Source organism: Hyalella azteca, unplaced genomic scaffold (assembly GCF_000764305.2).
Source record: "Hyalella azteca isolate HAZT.00-mixed unplaced genomic scaffold, Hazt_2.0.2 contig7572, whole genome shotgun sequence".
Taxonomy (NCBI): Eukaryota; Metazoa; Arthropoda; class Malacostraca; order Amphipoda; family Hyalellidae; genus Hyalella; species Hyalella azteca.
Window position 1 is genome coordinate 25,903 of NW_025937694.1, and position 23,239 is coordinate 49,141.

At 35.4% G+C, this 23,239-nt stretch overlaps 1 protein-coding gene across 3 annotated transcripts; it reads left to right on the forward strand.

The window, feature by feature from the left end:
* Positions 1-7,308: 7,308 nt before the first annotated feature.
* Positions 7,309-18,981, forward strand: LOC108664541 (caveolin-3). 3 transcript variants are annotated; one of them, XM_018151146.2, is made up of 4 exons: positions 7,309-7,465; positions 11,981-12,111; positions 13,000-13,179; positions 14,096-15,165. In XM_018151146.2, the coding sequence occupies exons 1-4, from the start codon at positions 7,414-7,416 to the stop codon at positions 14,294-14,296; spliced, it is 564 nt and encodes a 187-aa protein (XP_018006635.1). In that variant the 5' UTR covers positions 7,309-7,413; the 3' UTR covers positions 14,297-15,165. The 3 variants fall into 3 exon arrangements, with proteins under 3 accessions (XP_018006635.1, XP_018006634.1, XP_018006636.1); XM_018151145.2 differs by lacking the exon at positions 14,096-15,165 and adding an exon at positions 18,456-18,981 and having other exon boundaries at positions 7,318-7,465; XM_018151147.2 differs by lacking the exons at positions 7,309-7,465; positions 14,096-15,165 and adding exons at positions 8,948-9,128; positions 18,456-18,981.
* The last annotated feature ends 4,258 nt before the right edge of the window (positions 18,982-23,239 follow it).

Genomic DNA, 23,239 nt, shown 5'->3' on the forward strand with positions numbered 1-23,239 from the left:
TGATGAGCTCTGTCGAATGATGATTCTACATGATTACATGATCTACATGATTACATGATAAGTTGTGTAGTTATATGATTTTGCAATTTGATTTTTCTTGTTTTTAGTGTAATAAATTTTGTTATTAGTAAGAAAAATGTGTTACTATCGGAATAATATGACAACAGAAGCTTTAAGGAGCTCACAGAATTAACTCATAGATTAAAAATTTTTTATTATGAATTTCTTGAAAACAGTAACAAAATAGACGGATTTAAATTGTTGTATCAAAGTTCAAATCGCAATCGTAGCGCCGAGATGGACGCCAAGTATTTGTTATGAACTGAAATACGTTTAGCGAGAGCGCCTTCAGAGTTGGTGCTTAGAAAATTGCACTACTTTTTCATTACCGGAGAATAGTGATAGAAACTCTCAACGAAACTCTACGGAGAAAAGTACCAATATTTAAGTACCTATTGAGATAATATTTTTTGCAATGAATATGTGAAACATATGAAAAATATGATTGAGATCTGACTTTAAAAAGCTGTAAACATTTCACCATCTGAAGCTTGTAAATTTATTTGTGACTTAATTCGGCGTTGCCCGTGTTTATACTTCTTTATTGAATCCGTTTATAGTTTTCCAACTAAAGTTATTTAGTTAAAAAAATTTATTCCAACCTCTCCTGACGTTTCGCATAGAAGATCTAATCACAGAAAAAATGTTCGATTCCGCTAATGTCTCAACACCGTATAAATGTTAACTACGTGTTGGAATGGCCTCTATATGTTACAATTAAAGGCTTCAAACAAACATACAAACAAAACAAACTTTCACAAACATAGAACAGAAAACGTTAGACTGTCGACGCAGAGGTCGAAGATAAAAGCAAGCCATTAGGTCATTAAGTATACATTTGTTGTAAAAAATATAACTCAGTACTCACTGCAGTGAGTGACAGAGAGCGCATTTTCTCGTCAACGAAAACTTGAGGTCACGGACGGACGGACAGACTGACGGACATGGCGAGCACAATAGTGCATTTTTTCCATAAATGAGAAAATGCGCTAAAATTACAGACAAAGCCAAGCTCGGGTCACTAGCTGAACACGAGGCGGTATGATTGCTCCCCGAGTTGTTAGGTGAGCGCCAGGGCAACGCGTCCAGAAAATCAATGCGGTTGTCATGCGCCGCTTGTCCATCATGAATGCCTATCAAAATTAATGACTACTGAAATGCGCACAAATTATTTTGTGGAGCTACACGTTTATAATATGTGGTAATTTAAGCAGTAAAATGATCGCACACGATTTGGTTCTGTCTTTTGTAGTGAAAAGACTATTTTGATAATATAAGTAATAGAACACAAACGATCAATGTGTCTAAATTCGAATGTGATATACATCATATGATTCACAAATTTATTAAAGTTATTATTCTTTTAAATTAGAATAAGATATGCATTTAATTGTTAATTTCAGGAATGATATAAATTATTCGAAAATATTTGCTGTATTCGAAGAGCTTGATTTCCAGTTACCCCTCTTCTATTCGTTGAAAATAAGTGTGAAAAAATCAGTGCAAAATGCGAAAATTCTTGTAGAATAAGAAAAATTAGAAAATGCTCGATAATTATTGTATACCAGTACCCGTATTCCTGTTTACAGACGTAATTTATAAAAATTCGACTTACAAAAATCTGAAAGTAAGTTATTTCCGGACGTTAGGACGTCAAAAAAGTCATGATCATCCCAGTAAAATTAATGATCCGGGCTTGCGAAGACTTCATGTTAATTTCTTTGATTAAAAGCTTGGGCTTCAGACGAGAATAAGGCGAACATTCGGTGCTTCTGGACGGTCGAACAAATTCTTGGTCAGACGGACGGCGTTAATTTCGTGGAGTGCACAAGACCCCGTTGCGTGATAGAGGTGCAGCAGTCGGGATCCTGAACGTATCTTACTTTTCAGAGTAACTGTACACGTTAAATTGACAAATTTCTCCCACTAATAATTTAGTTTTAATAAAACCAGTATTCAATAGTGCCCGCCATGTTTTTTGGCTGATGTTTCTTGAAAAAAAATTGTACGCGAGTACGACATTGTGTCGTGAACACAAAAGGATTTTGTCGCGAGCACATCTCGCGAATTGCAAGCAAATGACCTTCATTGATATTTACTAATAAGGCTATGAAATTATTTAAAATTCCAGCACGCAATGGCTGCGCATTCCATGATAGGCTTTCGAGGAGAAATGGCAACCTAGATTTTGTTGAGAGCAATCAAAAGTGATGAAATGTTGAAATGGGTAGAGGGTAACCAGATATAACATGGGTTTATAGAAACGAGATGTTGATATGGGTTGAATATGAAATATTTTTCATTTATTGAATACTTGCATTTCAAACAAGGTGTAATTCAGCAGACGTGATCATTCGTTATTATTTATTAAATGAAACTTTGATGCGTGTGCGTCCATTTCTCATAAAGCTGCTTAAAATATTAGCGGATTTTTTGAGTGAACTGTAGGCTGTTACTGAGCAGGATACATAGCGTGGCTGTTCGTCACCGCAGGATCAACTGAACAGATCTTATGTATGGCTGTTCGTCACTGCAGGGTCAACTGAACAGATCCTATGTGTGGCTGTTCTTCACTGCAGGATCAACTGAACAGATCTTATGTGTGGCTGTTCGTCACCGCAGGATCAACTGAACCGATCCTATGTGTGGCTGTTCGTCACCGCAGGATCAAATGAACAGATCCTATGTGTGGCTGTTCGTCACCGCTAGGTCAACTGGACAGATCCTATGTGTGGCTGTTACAGTAAAAATTACAATTTTTACAGTACAGTACAATTACAGTAAATCCTCTGAAAGGTCAAAGTGCCCCCAGGCGTGCGATGCACGACTCAGGCCACGCGGGGTACACAGTCAAGCGTTCTTTGTGTTCAATAATTCACGTACAAGCCGCGTTTACGTCAATATCGATAGCACTGAAGCATTTATGACGGAAGAAGCTTCAAGTCTTAGTTACCAACATTAGCAGTAAGTAGTTCGCTTAAAAGACCATTTATATTTGATACAGCTCCATACTGATTCATAAAGCTCATTGAATTTAATACAAAATCGTTAAATACGACATCCACGGTATACGAGTATTTTAGCAATAATCATTACACATTTGTTCAAATGGACAGATTAAAAAACGACAATAATTCTTAATTGTATCTGTGATTTGTTAGGTATGGCGAAAACATTGTCTTGAAAACGTACGCAAGTGTCATTGCGAAGCGAACAAAATGCGATGGGGATGTGAAACCTATATCAGTGATCACAGTGTAACTTATGACTGAAAAAGCACTTGCTACTCACAATATTTGAAGTTCTGATCATGACAGTGCCGATGTTGATAATGGTGCGCTAGCGATTGCAGTTTAGCTTAATTTGCAGAATAAAAAAGATGTTTGTTCAAAGAGCTATGTCCACCATTACAAATTTCAGCGTTTAAGAAACAGCTGTAGAAAAGCTCTGTATGATGGTGATTCAGAAATTTATTAAAATTTAAAAAAAAATTTATTTGCCTGCATCGATCCATCCGTAAAGGAATTTTGTCAAGCATCAAAGAGTGTCGTGAATTTCTCGCACGGTTGTTAACCTCGCTCGGTACAAAGTCTATTGCAGGGTCACTCAGGTATTCCTAAGCGACCGATCGTTTGCTTGGTCGCGCTTCTCGGAACGACATCGAGCCGAGTTCTTGAGTAAGACAGGAAGGCATTCTCGACATTCGAAAATTGCAAAATTGTCATCGGTGGTCTCTTTATCTTTTTAAATATCATTCTCATGAGTCATGAGTTTGTACTGTAGAAATGAAAATTTCACAGAATAAAGCATATCAAATCAGTCTACTATAGCCGGTGGTTTTCAGTATTTCAAATCCAGTTACGCGGAATATTATTTGGTGTAAATTATTATTATTATTTTTGGAATAATAATCATGCTTTCTTCGAACATATTTTTAATAGTTTGCTCAACAACGACTAGTAATTGTCTTAGATTCCTAAAAAAAGTTACATACTTTCCAAACGAAAATAACAAAAAATTTTAAAGTCTATGCAATACTTTAGAGATTGTCTGGGAATATCCCATTAATAACATGATAAGTATAAATTTAAGAGATTTGGGTATTCCTCTTCAGAAAATATCAGAATATCAAAATAGAGACATAAAATCTACATAAACAGTCATAACAGGACTTGAAATTATCCTTTCCTGCTGATGGTTTGGTTTACAAACGAAGTGCAGGATAAATTTTCTTCAAAAGTTCTGTTCTACTCTATTTGTTATATGTAGGATATTTCCACTTTTACTACTTACTGCAGACAATGAATATTTGAGTGATTTTAGCATGTCATTAGCGTGTGGAAAGTAATCATTACAGGTAACAATTGAACTCATATCATCACGCAGTAATTAAGCTTAATAATAGCCTCAATAATTTCCTCGAACGAACAGGTCTCGGAAAAATATGGAGCGTATTTATTTTACCTATACTTGAAGCACCCAATCAACAGTGGACCAAAAATCATTTAAATTTAAATTCCGGTGAAAACAAAGCGCAGTTAGTGATCCTGAAGAATAATTGGGCTTGGTATTATGGTGGATTCTTCACTATTTAATCAAAATAGTTGGAATTTTTCCAACTTTAGATGGCTCACATAGGAGCCATCTTATATCCAAAAACTTACATAAATTTTTTTATTGCCTTTCATTTTTCTCAATCAAGATGTTAAATTTACCGGCAAAATGGTCTCACCAGCAATTTATACCAATAAAATACCCTGATATTGCACAGTTCAATAGTTCAACTTGCTGCTAGTATTGCGTGGGCATAACCTGCAGTAAAATTGGATTAAGTGTACCTGTTTCCTTTTATCTGGAATTAAAGAGCTTGATGAAATTTATTTAAATACGTTTAGAGAAGAAAATTGTTGTAATCGTTTTATGCAATTGTTGTATTCAATTTATGCATGGTTGATTCACGGGACTCGAAAAGCATGAATAGTAGGTCAAGACGACGCATTTGAATAGTTAATTCATAGAAGCTGATGCCAGAGTCCATGTTTCTAGGTCACAGTACGCAGAAGTGGAATTTATAGCAGACGTGACGATGACGGACAGTCTTTGTGCATGGGCGAATATTAGCTTCAATCTCAATTGAAAGAAAAAATTTCATTGTGTCAGGCATGAAAATTTAAATCTTGATTCGTTTTATGCATTTATCTGTCAAATATATTACTATTGTGAAGATCTATTGGAGCATCGGAATTTTTGAGAACTTTGAGTTTCAGTTTTTCGGCTCAACAAAATAACTTTGCGACCTTTTCCAACAGAGATATTAATTATAGTAAACATTATTCAAATTACAGTATGATCATATATAAAAGAAATATCATTCTTAACGATGTTAGTACGTCTGTACTATCATAGACTACGCGAATAATTGTTAGGCGCAAGAATATAGCATAAGTTTTTTTGCGTTGGTCGGCTAATCCATTTGTCCTTGACCGGAAAAAATCAAACGTCCTTGATGTAATGCCCAATAATTTGTGTAACACGAAGACCCTTTATGTCTTAGCAGTGAAACGCTTCTTTGACAAGAGGTCACTGATATAAATGGGCCTATAAAAATTGTCTGTTTAATTTTCACGTTGTTAAAGTTTTCTCTCTGTCGAAATGTTCTTTATCATGAAACTTGATTTCCGAATTATGACAATAAAGCAAAATTTTACTACACTGAACGACTAAATTCAATGCAGCAAAATTTTTCGACCTCAGTTTTAATTAAAATATGAATTTTTACTTATTTCGAGCGCGTTCTTCTCTAGTGCATCAAGTCCAATTAGTCTCTGGGCTTCACTTGCTTCTTTTTTAACGGGTATTAAGCGATTAGAATTAAGCAAAGTAAATACGCTAACCTGTATTTGGTAGCGATAATGTCACGATGAGAATGTATTTCTCTGCGATTTATTCATAAATGTTGAATCTGCTGAATTACGCCGTGGGTAAAGGTCGCGAAGAGGCGCTACGCAGCGGCCTGCGTGGCATCGATCTCCGCGTGGCGTCTGTGTGCGATTAACAGCCGCGGTGTGAACAGCTCACGCGACGAGCTCTGTCTCTCTTTGATGACCTTTGGGCACGTAAAATGTGGCCTTTGTGATATAGATGAATATGACTTTTTTCGTCTAAGTTGAGTAAGATTGTACGAAATTAGTACGTTACAGAAAATTTAAAGAATTGATGTCACTTATTTGCTTAAATCGCAAGTTAACTAAAAATTTAAAAGCAATGAAACTCCGAAACTGGACTCCGAAACGTTTTCTATAAAGATATGAATTTTGTGGACTATTCTTTGCATTTAAATTTTCAGAAAATTTAAGTGAAGCATATGAAAAGGAACGACAACTGACGATGAAATTATTATTAATATTTTTTGGTATAGATTTTAGAGCTTTTCAAAAATCATTGTCCACTATGAATAACTAGATCGAAATTCAATCTACTTCAATTTTTTATGACTCTATTTCACTATATAGTTACAGTTCTGATGCTGATTCTATTTTTTAAAGTCCAATATTCTAGTTCTCCTTTGTTCTCGTCCATTGAGTAGCTATAGTTAAATCGAGTTCAACTCTAGTTCTCTCTAGTGCTGAGTCGATCTAGTTCCATCGAGTTCAACTCTAGTTCTCTCTAGTGCTGAGTCCATCTAGTTCCATCGAGTTCAACTCTAGTTCTCTCTAGTGCTGAGTCCATCTAGTTCCATCGAGTTCAACTCTAGTTCTCTCTAGTGCTGAGTCGATCTAGTTCCATCGAGTTCAACTCTAGTTCTCGCTAATACTGCATCGAACCAGTTCCATCGACTTCAGCTTTATTTATTTCTATTGCTGAGTCGATCTAGTTCTATCGAGTTCAACTTTAGTTCTCTCTAAGAACTTGTTAACAATTGATTCAAATATTAAGATAACAAATTGCACGAAACATACTTTTTATTTGTCATCTATGATAATTTCTAAATAATTCTTTGGTTCTGTATCCTGGATACGGGGCTAGGTTCTAGGAAGACCTTCGTCGCGATCGAGCGGCCGACCGAACAGGCGGGCTGACCTTATGTGGGGGGGAGGGGGAGAGTGAAGAGGGGGTGGTGTGTGAAGGGGAGGAGGGTGGTCTGGAAAGGTTCAATGGGGCTGGGAAAAATGTGACGGTGTGGGAATATTACACCAACAAGTGTGTATTTCTGGTCTTATTTCAAATGAGATCTACGATAAAATGATTTTTTTATATAGTTACAGAGTTCAAAGCTAATAGTAATTATATCTAAAAACAATATTTGGAAGCAGAACTCCAGTTCTCACGAGCGTGAGTTCTCCCGTTCGTCTCATGAGTGCCAGAACTTATCCAAGTCCCTACGTGGAGTCTGACGATATCTTGGGTGCGTTACAATAAGTTTCTTCACTTATGTTGTAATAATGGTAGAAAATAGCATATAAGTTTGTACAGTGCCAACATCCATATAAGATAAAATCATTCCCAAATCTTAGCGTATCTGTAGTTAAACAAAAAATTTCAATTATCTTCCTCAATAAAAAATAAAATATCACACAAAATGTCACAAAATTGAGAAAAAGTTAAAAACATGACCTGTCACTATACTGAAAAAAAAAACAATTAAAATCAATGACTAGACTGTTACCCAACCTTATATTAGAATTTATAAGAGATGACACCCTTCATTCGACCGATAAATCTTCACAAACAAACCTGCTTTGAAATTAACTGAGGTCATACATTATATGAGATCGTATCATCACAACTCGATGTCGAATTTCTGTCGAAGGAACATCGTGTTCATATCAACAAGCCTATGCCTATGAATGCTATGCTCTTCATATCATTATGTGAATGTAATGAATCATCCACGTGAAAAAGTGCATATACACAACGACACGTAAGTTCGTTATCGTGATATTTCCTTAATTAGCATTCATCATTCCTTAGAATAGCATGACACGACAGATATGTTTGTATTGATGTGCTTATTAATGCCATATTATTCATCCGCGATTCTTTAAATAGTCCAATTATCATATCATTTCATAATGTAATGTTCGAATCAATGCTGTATTCTTCATCGGTCATTATAGTCTAAACACAATTTATTAACCGCATTTCCTTTTTCATGTTGCATTCTTCATCAGCAAATATTCTTATAGGCTAATTATCATCTTATTATAATTTATTATTTGCATTAATGTCACATTCTTCACCAGTCATAATAATTACTATTATCAGTTATTAGCACAACTTATTAACCCCATAATAATCACACTTTATGTATATTTCTATTAATGTCGTACTCTTCATTAGTTATCAATAGTGAATGCCACTCATCATCTCATCATTATGACCACATTCATCATCTCATCATTATGACCACATTCATCATCGTATCATTATGACCACATTCATCATCTCATCATCATGACCACATTCATGTGGTCATGATGATGACATAATGATGCACAAAATAAGTGCATACTTACTATGTACACTAATTTATATTATTTTTAATTCAACTATGCTCATGCGTCACTTGAAAATAATATTTTAAAATCTGAAGGAAAGATCAAATATGACCACATTCATCATCTCATCATTATGACCACATCTGGACCACGAGCCACCGCACTTTAACAGTTCCGGACAATTAACGGAACGGACGGCGCGTGCGTTCACTTCTCTCGTATCTTGCGGAGGCTACGCGCAGTTCGCTTCATTCGCCCGTGGGGAGCTGGAGCGTTCAGTTGTATTGTGTTCCTGTGTTAGAGCATCAATTATAACTTAAAAATATATAAAAATTTTATAAATATACCTTATAAATTAGAAAAGGAATAAAAATCATTCACATGGAAATTTGAGCGGAAAATTAAAAGTACTCACTTTGTTTCATGAGAGTAAAATTTAGAAAACTTTTCACTGCATTGATTCGTTTGGTAGGGTTTTTAAAGCCACTTGTAACCTGTTATTTTACTACAATATTTCTGTTATAGAATATCATCTGTAATTTCAACAGTTTCCTAGCACGATGAGTGAAGGTGAGTGTGGGCGAAAAATTAAATGATCGAATAAACAAGTGGAAAATACATGAAAATGTAAAATATATTAAGGACTTGACCTGACAGGCACAGGCCGTTTAGTCTTAGTTCCTTTGCGTGACAAGAGAGGTGACCACGTCACGATACATGCATGTTGTAACATGAATGTCTAGACTTAATTTATTTCTTAATTCTTCAGAATATTACTCTGACCCCGGCCAATCAACCTGACCTGTAAGCTGAACATCAGCCATGGATGGCAGGGCAGTTACCATGAAAATATTCCTGTTATCCCTGAACATCTAGTGTTAATTTGTTTATATTCAAGCAATATAAAACAATACAAAGATTTTCAGACAACTTGGATAATGTATATATCTTTAAAAGGAATAGTGAGAAAAAGTTCTTTATTAGTTAATAATGGATATAAATCAATATTGTCTAATGAAATCTCATCTCGATCGAAGTTCTTGGCAGGGACTATACTTTCAAAAAAAGTTAAGAGATCGTAAGTTCATCAGCCAATCATTGACGACCTTCCAAGCAAAATCCACCAATCATAGACAAGAAAATGGAGCGTAAGTACTTACATTCACTTAGCCAGTTTTGAAAGTATGGCCCCGGAAAGTCAGGATTAGAGAAACGCTGAGCTGAGCTATGCTGAAGGCACCACCTTTGATACCCGCGGTGCAGGCAACCATGGCTCAGGCGTCTTGGAGGGGGGGAGGGGGGAAGAACATCTCGCACTGAGCGACGAGCGCATTATTGTTTTTAGGCCGATAAAATCATCATTACTCCTTGACTGGTAACAGCATCATTACACCTTGACTGGTAACAGCATCATTACTCCTTGACTGGTAACAGCATCATTACACCTTGACACTTGACTGGTAACAGCAACATTACTCCTTGACTGGTAACAGCATCATTACTTCTTGACTGGTAACAGCAACATCACTCGTTGACCTGTAACAGCATCATTACTCCATGACCGGTAACAGCAACATCACTCGTTGACCGGTAACAGCATCATCACTCCTTGACTGCAGTAACAGCAACATTACTGCTTGACTGGTAATACCATATTATTGTTTGCCCGATACCATCAATACTCTTTGGCCGATAAAATCATTATTACTCCTTGGCCGACAAGCTATGACATGCCACTAACAAGCGCCTTCAATCACGCGGAGAAGTCGTTCGAGTTAGTCTGCTTCAAGACTGGTTATATACCATGTTTATTTATAAATCAATTTGTTCCTGTTTTTTAAATAGTTTGCACTGCTCATCTCGATTGATAGAAAGTGAAATGGCAATAGTCCTTATATGGTCGTCTAAATTTGCACAAAAATCGACGTAATGGCTATTTATGAGCATAAACGTAGAAATATATAATGCAAGCGTTTGAATTGAATTTTATGGAAAAATTTTGCAAAAAAGTATTCAACTTATATAAACTAATTTTAATAGATCCATCTTTCAGTTGGACACACAGTAAATAAGATGTAAATATACCCATAAAACGCGCTCCCTTCCAAATAGTTTGCATAATGGCGCAAGACTTGACGAGAGAGTTTGATACCTGTGGAAATAACTCCATAACCACAATTGAGCCTAAACTACCATTTTTTTATTTGTAAAAATGTCACTTTCGTTTGATCTCTAAGTTATGACCCAAGAAGAAAACATATCATTCGCTAAGATATTATTTACGGGAAGCCAAAAGACAATATCAGGCGATTTTAGGAAAATTCTTCACATGACATGACCAAACGTTATTTATTCACGAACTGTATAGTTTACATATGTTCGGAGAGTATTACACCGGAGACAGCAAATGAGCCAGCAAAGGTTCAAAGATTGAGATCTTCACGGTGCTGACGGAGCGTCATAATCAAGGACGAATTTATTCACCCTCTAGCAGTTTGTTGCGCGAGGATTGCGTGTAACTGGAGTACGTGACAGCAGCACGCGTTGTTAAGTCGTTCACGTCACGAGGCAGTAATGCACGCAGCCATGCAATGATAGCATTCAATCATTGCGCACGCGAATGTAGAAACTCATCTGTAAGAACTTTTATTTTCATCAATCATTACGCAAATACAGGATTTGCTAAATATTGCACACTTAAGCTAATTTCTAGGATAGCTTTATTTCATAATATCGTAACAAAATTTATAGCACAATTTTTTTAGTTTCGAAATTAATTAAACAGAAATTCAGCTAAATCTTGAGTTCAGACCCTATCTCGATATTGCAGTCTGCATCACAGACTTTTACAAACTTCTAAACTCAAATTTCAAGTCCAATAAATCACATTCTGTATCATTGGCAATCCAGAGCTTCAAGACTCATATCCAAGTTTCAATACACGAATTCTGTATCCCTGACGATCACAAACATCAAAACACATTCATCAATTTTTCTGTCCCTAGCGCTGCGCTGCATGTGCATTTTCTTTCACCATTTCAACACTAAAATATATAGTGCCATTACTCGCATTCACCGACCATTACTAAGCTCCAAAAGCCAAATCTCGATTTCCATGTCCCACATTTTGTAACTCCAACTTTAGGAAGCTCCAAGACTCAAATTTAAAGTACTATTACCCGCATTCAGTATCAATCTCAGACTATCACGAGTTTCAACACACAAACCTCAAATTACATAACCCAAATTTTGCATCACGGAAAATTACAAACACTAACATTAAAATCTCAAACTCTATTTTCCACAATCTCCATCACTGAATCAGAAAATCCTAAGTTATAGCACTCATATCTCAAGTCCATCCCCCTCATTAAGTACCACTTATTACCACCAACTTCAAGATTGCCTTTTCACTCCCGCAGGACCAATAAACGACGCAAACGGAAGGACGGCGAGCGCCAAGACTTACAGTAGCGTGAGGAAGGTGATGGGAAGTGACGCTGAGTACAACAACATGGATCGCGACCCTAACAATCTCAACCACCACCTCCAGGTAAGATGTCCTCCACAGCAGCCAACGAGTTCATTCTTCTATTAAATTTATTTCGAATTCCGTAGAGATGTCAATTAGTATCAAATGAATTAAAATTATTATATCGTGTACTCAGAGGGTTCTAAATTGATTAAAACTTATTGATGTCAGTTAATAAATGTCTCTTAGCTTATCCACAAAATGTCAAGAAGACTTCGTAACTGAAGAATGACGATTACGGTTCAGGAGCTCATGTGATAGCCATATATTGGTCTTCTTTAATCCTTGAATTAACAAACAAATATTGCATTGCAGCTATTTGTTGATTTATCATTTCAGAAGCCTCTTTTGGTTGAAACCCATTTTCTATGAACTTCAGCAGCATTTACAAATGAACTACTTATAGTTACGATTAGATTATATTAAACAGACTTCTTCCACAATTATCTCCAAACAATTCGCGTTATTTAATTTAATAATCCATAAAAAAATCATCTGTCTCAATGCTACTATTCTGTCCGAGCAAAATAAATTTTCACTATATATTTTTACCTGGTCATTCGATTAAAGAGGTTAACCTCACACATATTGTATTATTCTGATTTTGAATGTCATCTGTGTCGTATTGGGTAACTATTTTTTTACCCATATTATTTTAAATGTCCGACACATTTCTGTAGATAACGTTGTTGCAATATATTGCAAATTTCAGATTCAAGATTTCACTTCTTTCCTTCACTGGCCCATCCATTAAAGGATGCACGTAGTTGTACCCAAAAGGTGGACACCTCCAAACGTTGTTGAAACTGCTTCAGGTTGGGCCAACTTCAAAGAATTGCGTTGTACCGTAATAATGTTTACAAAAAATTCAATGATAATATCAAACTAATTTTATGCATCACATTTCAGGTGATGTGGGACGATGTAGTTGGTGAGCCCGAAGGACTCCACTCAATGGACTCCTGCTGGAACTGCTCGCGCAAAACCTACGACGTGTCACGAACTTGTTGCTACGGTCTCCTTGTCATCCTCTTCGGACCGCTCATCGCGCTCATCAACGGCTGCAACTTTGCCTGCCTGTCCTTCGGCGTAAGCATGTGTTAATTTTGGTTAATATGTTAATTCAGATTAATATGTCATGTGTGTGTTAACCTGAGATTCCTTCTAGCACTCTCAAACTTCATCAGACTTCCAACACAATCATACACGAACGACACGATGAGAGTGTGATTCGTTCAAGTTGAGATTTCGATTTCTCAAGTCTCCTCTTCAACGTAAGTTGAACGAGTGATAACAGCAACGAGAGTGTTCACTAACAATTTTTCCTTTCTGAATAATAATGACACTTTTCATGCAGTGATGAATGAGTTGGCACATATGTCCCATTAAAGTTTTATCACAATCCGAGCGAGTTTCTTTCAAATTAAGTTACTAAAAATAATAATTATGTCAAAATTCTAAAATAATATTATTTTTAACATGATTTCAGCACTATTATCCGAACTAAAGACGTGCATACCTACTATGCACACTAATGTACATTATTTTTAATTCAACTATGCTCTTGCGTCACTTGAAGACAATATTTTAGAATCTGTAAGAAAGTTTAAATATTTATGAAGATTTATTTAAATATATTTACATAATATATTTTAAAAATGTTCATTGAACAAAAACGATGACTTTCACCACAAATTTCAACTCATGCGAATAAGCAGCAGCGACAATGAAGATTAAATTAGGGACAGCAAATTAATTATTATAACTGAACACAAGTGTTCTATTCATAACTCTCTCCCACTCTTGCACAATCTTTATAGATGTGAAATGGAAACATGAACATCTCAAACATGAGTTCAACACAAATCTACTAACGTTTGAAAACATATAGCATTTCGCATGTGTTTATTGCATTTGAAATTGCACGTGTTTGTGTATCCTTTTAAATTCCGGTAACCCACTATAGTTTTGGTGCGTTTTTGTGCACGTTTTTTCTACATTCCAGCAAATTTGGTGCGCTGGACCTTGTCTTCGGTGCTGTAAAATCAACTGCGGCACATTTAGAAAGTTCACAGAGACTTGCCTGCTCGCCGTATGCGCGCCCTACGTCGAGGTCTGCGCTCTCATCTTCTCGAAGATCAAAGTCAGGCACCAGAAGCTGCCTGAAGCCGACACCGACAACGCTGCGGACTACTTCAATGTTTAGTAATGCATTGCATTCGGAATGATCGCCGGCGACCAAAAGACAAAATTAGTTTACTAAAGAGCAGAGTAATTTGCTCTACATCTTTCTGCGTTTCATGAAATATTTTTTTCTATTGATTTTATCATTAATGCAACATGTGAGCAAACTTTTATCATGTGAGCAAATTTTATTCATTTTTATCATTAATGCAACATGTGAGCTGAAGCATTTTAAGGATTTAAATACATTTTAATTTCTTATCCAAATGAAATAAAGAATTTTGTAGCGCAAGTAAATGTAAATGAAATTCAGAATGTAATCACACCTGAGTTTTAACTCCAAAACGCAATAATAATTGCAATTACGATATTATAATTATATTTATTTAACAGTTAAATTACTATTTCCCAGCCAGCCTGGTTATTTTTTTAAATTTATTTAATTTATATTTAAGAGGGTTCAGAACACAATTTTTTAATTTATTTGCAGAACACCCGCTACGTAACTCATATCTCTAATTAAGTGAACTAAAACCATTCAAATACATTTTTTTTCCACGATCAAAAATGCACAAGAGTTTGTAGAGTGCCTTCAAGTGATGAATCACGATCCGTCCAATGAAATCATTGGCCGTTTTGGTGGTCATTAATTTTTTATGTCATAACAACTTTCAATATCATATCATCTGCAAGAATTTTTTGTCATATAGTAACCAATATGATAAAAAGTGAGTAAGTGGCGAATTTTCAATAAAAATTCTTGCGTGTTGAAGCGTGAAAAAATCCGATATCTAAATTTCGATTGTAAAATGATGTTCGAGAATCAAGCGAACAGGAGACTTAAATCTATAAAAATATAACTCAGTACTCACTGCAGTGAGTGACAGAGAGCGCATTTTCTCGTCGACGAAAACGTGAAGTCACGGACGGACAGACAGATATTGCAGACGGACAGACAGACGGACGGACAGACGGACATGGCGAGCACAATAGTGCATTTTTTCATAAATGATAAAATGCGCTAAAAAGACAGGATATATACCTAAATATCAGTTGTGGAATTCAGTTGAGTTAAATATGAGTTGTGTTAATTTTTCCTCTAAATATAGAAAAATTCAGTTTCTATATTAAAGAAAAAAAGTAAACTTATAACCACCAGGAAGAGAATACCGGACATTTGCTCAGCCTCTGATGATTCAATCAAGTCGCTAAAATGAGCCTCAACGTAACCTTGTTATACCTGCCATTAAAATATTTACCGTGTGTCAAGATATAAAAAATAGGTTCAATTAACTTCACTTTGTTGTGTAGGCCGATGAACGATGAGTAGTTTATGGAATAACCAAAATTTATGTATAATTGGTCGCTTAATAATTGTAAATTGACCTCCTCAATCTGCATGTTCTCGTCCACTACAATGGTCGGTGTATAAATTGACGGTATTTAGAAACAAAAAAAAAAAAAAATAATTCAGAATGGAAATTGTAATAATTCACGATGAAAGTTATAATACTTTATTATTGATGTGTGAATTTGTAGGAGTGTGCGTTATAATTATTAAAATGGATTTATTATTTATTTTTGAATTTTTTTGCAAAAAAATTTATTTTTTACAATATTACAATATTACAATATATTACAATATTTACAATATTACAATATATAACATGGACTGTAAAATTTCGTTTTGATCGTCGCAGAAATAGTATTGTTCAATGTAAATGTATCGTTTATTGTGGAAACATTAGTTACAAAAAGTTGGGAACTTTTCTCTGACAAACTCACTAGTGACAATTTATTTCTTAATTTGCAGTAATTAAAAAAATCACAGAAATTTGGGCCGCTACTATACTATTTCAAGAAGAGGCGTGCTAGATTCACAATCATTCGAGAATTATCCTTGGACTAGATTAATGGCAATTTTAATTATATAGCTAAAAATGTGTGGAATGGTGGGAAATAAATTGAGCTCAATCTTGTAATACAGTATAGGTTTTCTTTTAATCCAGTCTAGACAAAACTAGTTTAGAGCATACTTAGTCAAATTACCTGATATTGATCAATCTTACATAGTTAAAAACTTTACCCAATGTTAGAATACAGTGATGTTAATAATTAATGTTGGTTTCCTGTCATGACTGAACTGTTAACTAACTTTTATCCTCAGTTACCTTCATTGGGTTATGTCTAAGATGCATCAGTAGAACCTCAGATCATGTCATCATTTAATACGTGTTTCTAGGAGGCAAGTTTAAAATGTATAACATTTAATATAGATGTTTATTGATGATATTTTGAATTTATGTAAAAATCTGTATTTGTTTCGTTTATATCTATAAAATTGCATAGATAGGTTTCTTTGTACAACATTTCTCGCACGAGCACCTGCCTCGTATTTAAGACACTTAATGTAAAACTCCGCTGAAATTTCCATCAACCTATGCTACAATCCATGTGATGTGTGGTAAAAGTTAAGTTATGAGTTACAATTAACTGTAAAGATACACAATACACGGGGTTTAAGCAATTGGACTAATTATCAATAGTTCTCGAATTGATTCGTGTAGTTCAAACGAAAAATTAACGAGGTAGAGCTATTTACTGTCTTAGTAAGTAATTAACGCACAACAAATACAGGTGAATTTGTTCTCGATTCAATCTGTTACTCTACATTGTTTTTGGAAACTTTCTTAATTCGATTTTCTAATATAAGTCAATGCTCGCAATTAATAATTACGTGAAACTATCACCCATAAAACTTTAAATGATATCAATCTATGTGTGAAGAATTATTAAAAACATTCCTGGTTTGAAGGAAGAGTTCAAGTCACCGCAGTGACTTCATTGCATCGTCTTAAAGGATTATTTTTGTGAAGCTTGACTGAAATTGGCTGGATTTTCTCCACATAGTGGAAACACTGGTCGATATGGCGTTGAAAATCTGGTACAATATATGAAGCAAACGTTGCATCATAATATCCAGACACAATACAAATGTTCTTCACAGTAATCTTGCAGGGTTGGGAACATGAAGAACTTCTTCGCTGCATTACATGAAGTGGTAAACTTGGCTGTAGGAAGTTCATTCACAGGTGAGTATATCCATAAGTAATTAAATGTCTGCAAATTAAAACCGATTGATATTGGGTGGTGTCAAGCATAACGATTTGTGTTGTATATAATCGCACCGAGTGACTGATTAAATCAATGTTCCTGATTTTGCTGTGTTTGCAGGAGCGTGAATTTTGCCAAACATTTTGCATCCGCAAATTCATTGCATTTTACCGCGTGTCAAAGTTGCGGAAATGTTTCCGATCTTTAAAATTTCACTTATATCTTTTCAGCGTTTATATTGAACAGAATGTGCTCAATTTGCATGCGAAACATAAAAAACAGACATTTATCGACTTGTAAATTTTGGTCATCGATGTATAGGTACATCAATCTAGGCGTTGCCAAAAAGTTATCAAAAATATAATAAATTTTTCGAATTAGCATCAAATGCAGCTTTAAATTATATCACACTTATATTTAATTAAATGATAAATGTATGATTTAAAGAGTTGCTCTATGGAGAGAATGCTGTTCAGTCCAAAGTAATAGTAATATATACTAATTTGTTTAAAGATAGCTGCAGCCTCGCTAACAACTAAATACGGTTTTTTATATGATGTAGCAACATACATGATAAAATACAACAATGAGAAAAAAAGATTAACACCCGTGGTATGACTATACACCATAAAAATGTACTTGTTATTTCTGAAAAAAAGTCGACGTAAACACACAGTGTTGAAATAAGCGGATCACCACATGGCGGCTACGGCAACAGGTATTTGGAGTCCTGTAGGGTAGGTAAGAATAGGGCCATTGGCGAGGGTTGGGGTGTGCGTCTTGAAATTCAGTCATAGGGAAAGTTTCAAGCTATAGGGAAGTGAACTTAAATATTGACCGATTTAAAATAAATAACATGAAAAAGCTCATTTATCATCGCGAATAATTTTTAAATATTTATTTAGAGAATGTGACAATTAGAATGAATATTTCATAGTAGCAACACTGCATCAGTAATTTCTCTTAGTTTAGTAGAAAAACAATTATCTTAGGTTAAAACTAATTTTAATTCTGTAATTTTCTCCAAAAAATGCTAATTTGAACTACCCCCTTTTTGTGGCCCACAGCAAGTGTGGTGTGTCGGCCCGTGCTACCGCCTCTTCAAGATCAACATGGCTACGGTGCGCAGGTTCTGGGAGACTTGCCTCATGGCGACATGGAGTCCGCTCATCATGGTGATGGGCTTGATATTCTCCAACATCAAGATACGAAACCAGCGACTCAACGACGGAGAAGATAAGGAACCGGAAGACCATTTCGCCGTTTAGTCCGCGTTTGCAAAATACAAGAGATTCTCTGATGTCGCAAGATTAGCAATTGAATCAGGCGTGGTGGGGGCTGAAACTGTCATCGTCAAAATTGGGAGTAGAAAGTTTGAATAGAATAACCATGATCATTATGCAATGAAAAGAGCTGTGCCCGCCTGAAAATTTCGCTTGAAAATAATATTTCACATAGAAATAATAAAACCAAAATAATAATAAGCTTGATCTCATCCTTGGCATTAATTATAGTGTTAAGAGGCATCTGGGTGTTCGTTTGCAGCAGTGCAAATTGTTTTTACCGATGAATAATATCTTCGCACAATACAAATTCGTTGTTTATTGATTCCAACAACAAAATTACTCGCCCAATGAACTTTAGAAGCTTTCACTGAAGAAAAGTCAATTTATCGGAAAAAATTTATTTATTTTACTTTTAAAGTAAATAATAAAAGCTTTAATGACAGATATTCCATTGTGAAATCGGTTCTATAATCATATATTACTCTTCGAAATGAAACATCTCTTGTAATAAAAAAGAATTATTATTTTCTTGCATACAAACATGGAGACATAACTAGAATATCTCACGTAGCCATGCCTGAGGTACGCAGTTGACCACTCAATGATTGGACAGTCGCAGGCGCCCTGGGGTACATGTGCCAGAGACACCCTACTCCCAGCATCACAATTTGTTTAATATAACTTTTTGTGGACAGTCGTAAGAGCAATTAATTACTTAATTTACAGCCACTAATTTGACCTTTTCACTTCATAATGTATAAGCTTATCAGCCTCGAGAAGCACAATATAATGGCACAGCTTCGATGACTCTCCACCACCAAAACCCTCACCCAACTGGTCCTAACCATCCGGCCAATGGCGGCGGGACGGTAGAGAGACGGGGCATCTGTGTAGCAGAAATATAATCATGATGGATTATATTTTGGGAGACCAGACGGTGATGGCTTTAATTTTATGAAGTGCTTAGAGTAAGCAAATCCAGGTGGGTGCTGGTCTGAGCTGCGATGCATGCTGAGGCTAGTCGTTGGCTCTTGGTCTAGTTTAAGTGTAAAATTAGTAGCCCCTCCGACCGGTGATAATGCCTGTCGAAAGAAATTTATAGTATGCTAATCCCGAGCTCAAGTGTTGTAACCATTCAAGTATACTATTGTGAAAAATTTATCAACGATAAATATTCATATGTCATTAACTGTAACCGTAATTTTTACCACTAAAAACCAATTTCAGGCGTAAATTTCGAATTTCCACTCGAGTATTGGTGTGTCAAAAGCTTTTGTATGAGTATTCATATTCCTGATAATGCATTACAGATGGATTAAATTACCTCAATAAGATCGCGACTATACCAGCGTCAACTGATCGATTGTACCCACCGACCTCACAGGATAGTCTGCCATTTGTATTCATCAATGAGCAGAGTTCAATCTTCATTAAAATGCTTACAATTATTGACAATAACGGCTCCTGAGTCAATATTGCCTTGAATGGATATGGATAATATTTAGATATATATAAGAGTGTGAATTCAGCGTTTAGTCTTTCATTTATAGTCAAAGGAGTGAATTTAGGAAAAATTTGAACAGCAGATCATTCACCATACATTCTAGTATCATGTAGCATAAAATTTACTATAGTAAGAGATCCACGAGTCTATCAGTGTGTTGGTAACAATTTTTGTCCCGTTGAGTGCGATACGAAGCACCAGGGTTGCCAGATGGCCTAAAAAAGACGGCCAAGTCCATGGACAAAAGGTCAAAAAAGGCCTATAATTACATATTTACTAGCAAATTTCTTTGGTTCCAGCGCAAATATTCAAATTTCATTGATGAATTTTTAAAAATTCAATAATTAAGCACCCGAAATTATAAATTTTTGCCATCCAATGCAAATGAAAAAACTAAATCGTGGAATTTGTCCGGAAAATAGACCCTTGGACCCGTGCACCAAAGGATCGTATATCGTGTTCCAATTTATTGACACCAGACATCCAACTATACATAAGAGACAACGGGAGAAATTTCACTTCTGAAGTGTGGGAAAGGAAAAAATATATACATATATTGTACATAAATGACTCCAATGAAATCTGCTAAAATTTCATTATAGAGCTTCAAATTATTAAGAATTGAATAAGAAAATATTTGATTGATGTTGAAATAAATTTTTTTTATTTTTGTTGAAGAAATATAATTTATTTTGATTTTATTTGAAGACTTGAAGTTGAAATAAATTTGAAATTTGAAGAAAAAGTATTTGAAATATTTATTTAGAATTAAAATATTAGAATTATATAATTTATAAACAGAAAAATTGTTTAATTAGATTGTGCTCGTAGCCATCAGTGGAAGGAAGTGTAGAATTTTCAATATTCCTGTCTGCTCTCGAGGCACTGACCTAACATTTTACGCAAGGTCTGACAAAAAAATAGACGCTGTGACTAATAACTAAATTTGAAAATATGACTGTTGAATAAGTTTTACGTCGTGACTGATGTATAATTTCTAAAACATGACTGATAACTAAATTAACCTTCATGACTGATGAATAATGTAAGCGTCACGAGTGTTGAAAATGTTTTACGTCATCCCCGATGCAAGTTGTATATTGTTGACTATACAATTCATATCGGACTGATGATAACAAAATCTCAAGTTCAGAATACCATGCCAGACTAGATACCATTATTTTCGTTGACTGATCCAACTTTGACTTGCGAGAGTCTTGCAAACTTGCACTTTTTTGGCTTCTGGCCAGAGTTTCAGCATTTAAAATAAATGTGATCCAGTTAGTTTATTGCTAGTATAAGCCTCGTGAACATGTTCGTCTGATGACATTACCGGACACAAAAACCTGTGATATTTAAATGTCGTCGTGAATTGAACCGCTCAAGGTTTCATAGAGGTTTTTATTCCCCCGAATTGGATTTTTTGTCTATTAAAAGCCACTCTACAAAATTATAGAGTGAAATCAAAATTAAAAAAACATTCTCATGTTGCGTAGAAGAACCTGTCTCGCACGTTTCGAAGTTTGATCAACAAAATCCATAATTTTTATGAGAACGATGGATACATGTACATACGAGATGCATATTTTTTTGGAAGAGCTAGAATAGCATTAAAAAATAAACACGATTGAGCAGGAAAAGTTTGTGAGTCAGTGCAAATTCATTGAGATCAACAAACATATAAACAAATTTTCATGATTATATAATACCCTTATCATTTGTTATTGTCGAGAGTCAGGGTTCAAGGACATTCGGGGTGGAAGCAATACCAAACTTCAAAGTGAATGATACAGGATTTATTAACAAATAATTAAGGGCAGATTTTTGACAGGAGTTAACCTACGGAATGACGCAACGCAATACCACAATAAGGGAACGGATAAGTGTTGGCAGAGGTACAAAGGCTAGTCACGAGAAATGAGCGTTTGGGATGGGAGGTTCGGCCGTATAGGTCCGACCTATCAAATTCATCGGTTACATCAGTATGGCTGGCAAAAGTTAAACATTATCTATTTTATAAAGGATCAATTATTTCAAAATGTCAAGCACACAGAAAAGCACGGGAGAGTTAGATTTAAATAGGAGGTTCACCTGTCGAGCAGCGTGGGAGAACGGGATCTATGTTAGTAACAGACCTAGCGTCCATGGAAGTCAGCATCGGGGTGAAAAAATAGTATATTTAAGAAGAGTGGGTTGCATGCCCTTACAGTTATCATTGAAGAAATTGTTGGTATTCAGAACAACTATACAATATTCGAAAGAATCAGAGATTTCAAAGCAAAATAATGCGATAAAGAAAATTCCAAATATATTGGTTTAAAACGTTTCTGAGGTTTTCTCTGTAATTCGGAAATACGCTTCGCCAAACGTATGGTTGTACCTATAGCGCCTTCTGGGGACAAGGTGAGAGTCTCTGACCAGCACAGCTGGGCCCATACTTTCAAAAAAAGTTAAGAGATCGTAAGTTCATCAGCCAATCATTGACGGCCTTTCAAGCCACTCTTTTAAAAACAGTTAAGAGATCGTAAGTTCATCAGCCAATCATTGACGGCCTTTCAAGCAAAATCCACCAGTCATATGAACTTATGTAAATCATACGACATTCTAAAATTACTTGAAATTTCAACACACTATGTCCTTATTAATAATAGGTATGTGCGGATAACGGATTTACATTTTGTTTGGTAATTAATTATTAATGATGAAACTCAAAATGAGATCGATAAAAATAATTATTTTAAGTTGATTGATAACTGCACTGAATTATTATGGCCAAAAAGCTACAAACTTTCGTAGAAAATGATTCACGGGATAATTTAAGACAATAAGTGGACATGTTTTCAACATTTTCATTACGGTAGTTGTTTAGCCACTGAACTGCCCAGAGGTGTTGAAGGACTCGCACAACCCATTTTTAGCGCATTTTCTCATTTATGAAAAATGCATTATTATGCTCGTCATGTCCGTCTGTCTGTCCGTCCGTCCGTGACTTCACGTTTTCGTCGACGAAAAAAATGCGCTCTCGATCTGTCACTCACTGCAGTGAGTACTGAGTTATATT